This window comes from Vombatus ursinus, unplaced genomic scaffold (assembly GCF_900497805.2).
Source record: "Vombatus ursinus unplaced genomic scaffold, bare-nosed wombat genome assembly UNPS02014909.1, whole genome shotgun sequence".
Classification (NCBI taxonomy): domain Eukaryota; kingdom Metazoa; phylum Chordata; class Mammalia; order Diprotodontia; family Vombatidae; genus Vombatus; species Vombatus ursinus.
In genome coordinates this window covers 2,863,436-2,871,874 of record NW_020954687.1, presented here as the reverse complement: position 1 = coordinate 2,871,874, position 8,439 = coordinate 2,863,436, and the positions used below count along the sequence as shown (strand labels likewise).

At 34.3% G+C, this 8,439-nt stretch overlaps 1 protein-coding gene across 2 annotated transcripts in view; it reads left to right on the top strand.

The window, feature by feature from the left end:
* The window catches only part of CAMSAP2 (calmodulin regulated spectrin associated protein family member 2), a 154,522-nt gene that overhangs the window by 79,300 nt on the left and 66,783 nt on the right, over nt 1-8,439 (top strand). For both annotated transcript variants that reach the window (XM_027843406.1, XM_027843405.1), the window contains exon 4: nt 7,604-7,687. In XM_027843406.1, coding sequence (XP_027699207.1) covers nt 7,604-7,687 — 84 coding nt within the window. The remainder of the gene's footprint in view (nt 1-7,603; nt 7,688-8,439) is intronic.

Below are 8,439 nucleotides of genomic sequence, written 5' to 3'. Positions count from 1 at the left end.
AAAAAAAAAAAAAAAAAAAAAAAAAAAAAAAAAAAAAAAAAAAAAGATAAAACTGGGTAGGACAGACAATGAACAGATGAGAAATGATCAAGAAATATCTACAAAGTCTTTTTTTTTTTTTTTTTAGAACAAACTATTTTCACTATCAATAACAGTGGAGTCACCATTGAAGGTGAAAAAATGGAAAAAGACTTAATAGTCACTGGGGAGGCTCATGTTATATTATTTTAAGGAATCAGTTCTCAAGGTGTATGAAAGGAGGATGATACCAAAAGCTGTAGAAAAGATCTCTGACCTTGTTACTGCTTTTCCCTACCCCCTCCACAAGTGACCAGAGAATATTAATAACTGTCAAAAGAGACCTACTTTCCTTTCTCTACTTCTCTACAAAAATTTTATGGGTTTGATCCTCATACTATTTAAGAACATACTTAATGAAAGTTTGAGGAAGAAATAGGCAGGCTTAAACAAATGATACTCTACAGTTTTTTAAAGAACATATCTTTATAGTCACACAATTGGCTTAAAGGTCATCATTGTTTGTTATTGTTGTTTTTTAATTATAAGACACATTTGCTTAATTAGAGCAAAATTGTACCTTAAAAAGATTTTCATCCAACAGGACGTCTCCTCTGCATTTGTCAAAATCATACAAGATTCCTTCAAAGATGTAAAGAGAGAAGTTTATTCAGTACCTTTACGTAAAGGCAGAAAGCAGGCAAACATGCTTACCAAAGTTGTTTGCTACTGTCATATAAGCTGTCCAGCAAAGTGTGCAAATGGAGGAGGTATTACCTATAGATAGAATCTTCAGATGTTTCTGCTTATGCATGACTTTTTGCTGATTCCATCAATACCTAGAATACTGCAGAGCCTCTTTAATGAGATTAATGCTCGTGTAAAAGAGTTCAGCCTAACTGTCCATATGGGAAAAACCAAGTGAACAAAAGATGCCTATTGTCCAAACTGTGATAGTTAGAAGGACAGTCCATAGAGCTGGTCTGGTAGTAGATATCTTTGGACAAATACTGTAAATGAAGTGTGAGCAAAAGAAATTAAGTTTAATTTTCAAATAGGTATCTTTTGTTTTTACTTACCTTTCATTTCCAATTGTCTTAATTGCTAAAGTCCAATAAGAAATGCTTAGTGGATGTAAGCAGGCTACTACATATTACCAACCAAAAATTGTCAGGGGAGAATGTCTTGAGAGAAATGACATCTCCTGCCCCTCCCCAAAGAGTCAATCACATAATGAGAGCTAGGGATGACTGATAATCTGTATGCCTTCTAAGTATCCACATGATGCCAAGAGAGCTATAGTGATGTCCCTAGCATGTTGGATAGGGATCCTTGTAGAAGTTTTATGGGACGATGTGGGCAAGAGACAAACAGGATGGGTGGACATAGATATTTTAAGGTCTGTAGATTTTCATTACTGGGGGAATTATCTACATTAATGAGATCTCAGATCCATTGTATTGTAGAATAAGACTGGAGTGGCAAGATCATCATATTCAGCCTCTTAATTGTATAGCTAAGGAAACTAGAACTTAGAGAGAGATGACATGACTTGGTAAAATCATAAAACTTGCTTATAACTGAGCATTTATCTTTCCCCAGAATTTCTTTTGTGTACCTCATTTCTGTCAGTGTCATCAGCTTTTTTGCTAAGGCTAAAAATGATTAAGTAATTTTTTATTCTTCTTTTTCCTTCATCCTCAGTATACAACTCTCAAATTTTGTTGTTCTTTCCTTTCAAGTGCCTTTCATATTCACTCATATTTTCTGCTGTAGTGCTCTGCCAGGCTCAACCTACTGTCTCTGTTTGTCCTGCATACTTCTGTCTGACTGATTTTCCTAAAACACCATTTTCATTGTGTCATTTCCCTCCAGACTAGCAAATAAAACTTTAAAGCACTATATAAATGCTCGCTTTTATTATTCTCTGTCTAGCTTTTAAGATCCTCCATAATCTGGCCCCTTGTTCTCCTTCTTGGAAGCCCTTAATTCCTATCTAAATTATACCTAAGTCATTGATTTTATCTTTTGGGGAACCTTCCCTGAAAATTTCAGCCTATGCTTAAAAAAAGACCCAGAAAAACTCTTCCTTCTTGAAATTCTTATTGTAATTATAATATGTACTTTACTTACTTTTAAAGTTTGCCTTTTAATCACCTATTCTTATCTCCTGACTCCTTTTCTGCTGTCTGCAAACATTCTGAGGTACCCCTTTAAAATCTCTTCACTTGACCCTCCCATTCACTCAGGCTATCATCATATACTTAAGTGCTTAGCATAGTCCTTGCACATAGTAAATTCTTAATGAATCAAATATATCTTCAATGGAGCTATAATATCTACATATACTCTCTTCACTGATACAGATTTCAACTCATCTTCTTTTTAATTGTTATCTGTCTTTCCATAAGTACTGTATTTGAGGAACCACCCAATCTGTAGAGACTTTCCTTGTTTTTTGTAATATTTCTTGGAGATCAGTTCAAAACTTGGGTTGTCCATCAGTCACTCTTGGAACTTGATTGTCTCACTTTTTTACGGGTCCTATATTTCAGTGTAGTTTCAATGATCATTTGAGTATATCTGTAATTGTAATTCTTCTTGAGATGATTTTGTTCCATTATTCACTGCTTTTTTCTAGTTAGTGGGAGAATATAGATGTTAAACAGCCTTTATAGCTAGAAGGAACTTGAGATTATTGAAAGAGTTTCCAAATGCAATCTAACCTGTTCTGCTCTCATTAAAATCTGAGTCTACCCTATTGTCCAACTATAGGACCTGCTCAACATATACATATTAATGAACTAATTCAATGGGTTGCCTGTCCAACTGCATGTTATAATTTAACTAATATACATTCTTCAGCCATCTTTTTTTTTTCTTTTATTATGGATTTCTAGGGTGATCTCAGTTGAGTTGCCAGGTACCTCATAGAGGGGACCCTACAGTGTTTCAAGGCTTGTGTGTACATGTATTTAAGCTCTAGAGAGCTCTATGAGCTGGAAATGCTGATGAGAAGTCAAGACCCCATAGTGCCCATCTCTGGTCCCAGCCTGTTCCGTGCTTTCCCTTTTCATCTACTTCTGACCATTGAATCACAACATGGCTTTCTTCTAAATAGTATAGTCCTTCCAGCCTTACGAATTTAACTTATCTGAGTGCTATTGTCACACCATAGGGTCATAGGTTTAGAACTGGAAGGGGACTGTAGAAGTCATTTAGTCCAACTTCTCATTTTACAGATGAGGAGGCTGAGGTCCACAGTGGTGAAATGACTTGCCCAAGGTAGTAAGTAGAAGAGCTAAGATTTTGAACCCAGGTCATCTGACTTCAGATCTAGATACAACTTTATAATAGGGTGAGTAACATTCCACAGCACCATTATCGTCCCATAATCAATGATTAGCCAGTTTGGGAGAGGAAAAAAGAAAAAAAAGAAGGAAACTTGGATGATTTCAGTCAACTATTTTGAAATTAACCATGAGGTCACTCATGCCTTATTGCTTAGCTGAATTCTCTTTTCCTTTTTTATTTTCTTCACATGTTACAAGCATGCTGTTCCCACTCTTGCCCCTATTGAGGCTAAATTGCCATAGAAATTTCAGTAGTTTTATTCTATTTCATGGCTGTTTGTTGATCTTCCAAGTTCATGTATAAAGGATCTCAGGATGATTTTACTTAGCTGAGTTCATGACAAACTCTATGCAAGCTCATCCCCCATCCCTACCAACCCTCCCCTCTTTTTTTTTTTTTCTGTTTTCTGAGAGTTATAGTGCTTGTAAGCTTTCATAATCCATTATAAAGTTTGAAACTAGTGGTGCCCTTGGCTAACTACCTTGTCTGTCTGCAGGGTAAGAGACAGTATTTGCTGACTGAGGTGGTTTCTGAATTCTTTTGAAAAGCCTCCTCTTCTAGTAACTCTTTTAATACCAGTTCCTCTAGCTGCTAAAGTGCTCCTCCTCTATCCCTACCCATTTGCCTTATATTCATTTGATATATATTTTATAGAGACTTGGGTATACATATTCTCTCCTCCCACCTTCACACCCCCACATCCCTTTTAGAATGTAAGCTTCTTGAGGACAGGAATTATTTAATTTTTGTCTTGGTATCCCTAGGAATTTCTGCAGTGCCTAAAGGCACATAGATTTTTAATAAATGTATATTGATTGATTGTGAAAATGGGAACTTTCTTATCTGACGTCTCTGTAATATATGCCTCAATTTGGTATGCTGGATCAAAGGGTATATACAAGTTATTGAGATATAATTTATGCACGTTGTGTTCCATAATGATTTGACCAATTCATTTATACCAACAACGCATTAGTACAGCACTTTTCCACCCCAATATTTGGCATTTTTGTCACTCTGATAGCTATAAGGTGAAATCTCAGTTGTTTCCATTTGTATGTCTTTTATTAGTAATTTGGAACATTCTTTTAATATGGTTATTGATAACTTGCATTTCTTATTTTGAAAATTATCTGCTTATATCCTTTGACTACTTGTCAGGAAGTAGCTTTTGTTCTTATGTATTCATATCAATTCCCTACATATCTCAGATATCAGAGATATTTGGGGAAATGATTTTTTTTCTCCCATTTAACTGCCTCTTTTCTGATTTTAGCTGAATTAATTTTGTTTATGCAAAAGCTTCAATTTCATGTAATCAGAATTTTCTACTTATCTTCTGTGACCATCTTCATCTTTTGTTCGATGCTCCCAAGCATTAATTCCCCTACTGCGCTACTCAGTTGTCCCCTAAAACTCAATATTTCTTAAACTGAACTCATCATTTCTTTCCCATACCTGCTGTTCTTCTTAACTCTCAGAGTTCTGTCCCATGTACCAGCATTTTTTCCATTCTGCCCAGGTTTGCTGCAACAACCTTGTTATTTTTAACTTTATTTCTCACTATCCTCCTGTCTAGTCAGTTATCAAGTGCTATTGATTTTATCTCTTTAGCATCACTTGAATTTGTTCCCTTCCATAGCCCAAACTTTAGTTTGTGTTCTCATCACCTCTCACCTATAACAATAACTTTTAAAATATATATTTTGCTATCTTTTTAATACAACATGCCACATTTCTCACTATATTTATTTAATATTTAATGTTACATTTCTCAAGCCATCCCTTATGACAAAAAAAAGGAAAAACAGCTCAGCAAAATTATATAACACACCAACCAAGTCTGATATTATATGTAGTTTTCCATGCCCATAAACCATAGTAAACACCCCCTCCCCAAAGAAGGAAGGGGGAAAGTACATTCTTATAGCTCTTCTTCAAGGCCACATTTGGTTGTTATAATTTCACAACATACAATAGCTTTCTAAATGGGACTCCCTGACTCCACTCACTTTTTTCTCCAGTCTTCCAAATTGGTACTCCTAAAGCATAGTTGTAACTAGTTCAAGAAGCTTCAGTGGCTCCATCAGGGAGAGACACCTTGTAAAAAGACACAGAAACAGGAGGTGGTATGTTGTATTTGGGAAATTGCAGTGGAATTGCAGTCAAGTGTAAGAAGTTTGGAAAGGGAGGAAGGGGCTAGGTTATGAAGAACTTTAAATTCCAAACAGTGGAGTATGTATTTGATCCTGGAAATGCTATTGGAGCCATTGGAAGTAGCCATTAAAACTCATTGAGAAGTAGGATGATATGGTCAGAACTATAGTGTAGAAAAATTAAATTGGCAGCTGAATGAAGGGTAGATTTCAGTGGAGAGAGACTTGAGGCAGGGAGACTACTTAGAAAGCTATTGCAGTAATCTAGGCAAAAGGGGATAAGGACATTTATTTAGCGTTAACTGTGTGAAAAGCAGAGCTTTAAGCACTAGGTCTGCAGATAGAAAGGCATAGCAGTCCTATGGATATAGTAGCAGAGTGGGTAGTAATGCATTTTTAGTATCATTTCCATTGACAAAATCATATTTATTTTTGATGTTCAACTCTTTGAAAGTGCCAAAGTCTTTTGCAGCAAGAACTTTATTTTCCAGGTCTTTGGTAGTAAATGGTGGTAGTCTCTGTTCATATCTGGTCCTTTATCTGTTTCACATCTTTTGGCTCAGTAGCTTGTTTGAATAGGTCAGGTCAAAACTATTTTAATTGAACATTGTGTATTTTCATATTTAATCTTCTCTAATAACTAATTTTTTCTTTATTCTAATAGTTCAATAGCATCTAATTAAATGACCTATTTCAAGATCTAGCTGTTTCTTATCTGTTAAGACATCATCAGTTTTTTTTGGGGGGGGGAGTAGGCAGTGATGGTGGTTGTAGTGCTGTTTTTGATATTTGCCACTTGTATAGTGTATAGTACCACCTGACTTCCTGAAGAAAGCATTAAATAATTTATAGCCATGATGCTTTTGTGTCACATATGATCCTTTTGCATCTTTCATTTCTTGATTCTATGCCATGTTTTACAACATATTTCACTGTCCTCTCCATGAACAACTTTGCATTGAAATAAGTGAGTATTAAAGTATATGTTGATTTACTTTGGAGAGTCCGAGTAAGTTATTTACAGACTATTCTATAGGGGGTGTATTACATGTAAACTCATTATTTTTATTATAACTAGACAGACTAGAAAGCTTAGTAGTCACAGTTTACTGGTAATGTTCGTTAAATATGATTTTTGTAATTCATTCTTTAATATCTAGTATATAACCCTGTTCCCAGAAGGTGCTTAGTTGATTTTTGTTGATTGATTTTGTTTATCACAAATTAAATTGTAGAAAGCACATCAGATTTCAGGTTGTTAAGGCACCATTCACAACTATTTTAGTGTCTTGGTGCCTAAAAATGTTATTACATTATTCACTAAGTAAATAGAAGCCTTGTGGTAAATGCTCTTGTCTGATGATTGGAAGACTATTTCTAGAAGTATTTTGATTCTGTGTGTTCAGTGACCCTAGTGACCTGAAATTGTTAATATATAGTTCCAAAAATAATTTAAAATGTTTTGCAGAAAGTAGTTTGTAGACTAAAATAAGTAGTTTGCATTGTTAATTATTAATCATAGAGGTTATTTGTTTAATTTCAGAGAAAATAACTTTCAGTTAATAGTTTCTAGGGTGACTAATGGCTTTTTTGATTTAGAACATTGTTTTTTTAAAGTGGGTCTGTGATTTTCCTACTTACTTTGTAGTAGAGTATTAGAGTTGCCTGGACCACTAAGAAGTAAAAGGATTTGCCTTGCGTCACATGTAGGCAGTGTTTGGCAGAGCTAATATATGTGATAGGGTTTCCTAACTCAAAGACCAGCTCTCTATCCATCATATACTCATTGTCTCTCTTTTGTTTGGTTTATTAAATATTAAATATTATAGTTAAGCAGCTTTTATATTTTATGAACTTTTTATTAACATGTATAAAAATTTACTTCAAGTTTTAAAACACACTTTTAGAAGACAGCTTCTATAGGTGGTAAAATATAGAAGTTTTGTTGTTTAGGAATTAATTTTGGTAAATGACGTGTCTGAGATATGGATAACTTTTATTACTTTTGAATTGTATACATTTCCTACATAAAACTACTTACTCATAAACGTGTGTTTTATTTTTATGTTTTTAAGGTAAATGAACATTTGAAAGATATAATGGAACAAGAACAAAAATTGAAAGAACACCATATAGTTGAAACTCCAGGAGGCCAAAAGGTATGTGTATTTAAAGTATGAGCATTTTTTGTAGTAAATGTTAGCTTTTTATGAGAGTATATAATTCACATATAATATGTTTATATGTGTGCTATTTTGGGAAACCAGATAAGATCATCAGCATAGCTTTTGTTTAAAAAATTTTTTATTTTCTTCCCATTTGCACGTAAAAACAATTTTTTAACATTTGGGGTTNNNNGTTTTTGTATGTGTGTGTTTTTTTTTTTTTTTTTTTTTTTAGTTTTGAGTTCCAAGTTCTATCCTTCCCTCCTGTCCCCTTCCTGAGATGGTAAACAATCTTATATTGGTTATAGATGTGCAATCATGTAAAACATTTCCGTAGTGGTCATTCTGTGGAAAAAAACTTGAACAACAACAAAAAAAAGCAAAGAAAATGAAAAGTAATATGCTTCAGTCTTTATTCAGTTGCCATCTATTCTTTCTCTGGTGGCAGATCACATTTTTCATCATGAGTCTTTTTGGGATTGTCTTAGATCATTATATTACTGAGAACAGCTAAATCATTCACCATTGTTCATCATACAATATAGCTGTTAGTGTGTTCAGTAGTCTTCTGGTTCTCACTTCACTCTGTATCACTTCATGTAAGTTGTTCCTGGTTTTTCTGATTATCTTGCTCATCATTTCTTATAGCACAATAATATTCTATTATGATCATATACTACAACTTGTTCAGCCCTTCCCCAATTGATGGGCATCCCCTCAATTTAAAATTCTTAGCTGCCCCCCCA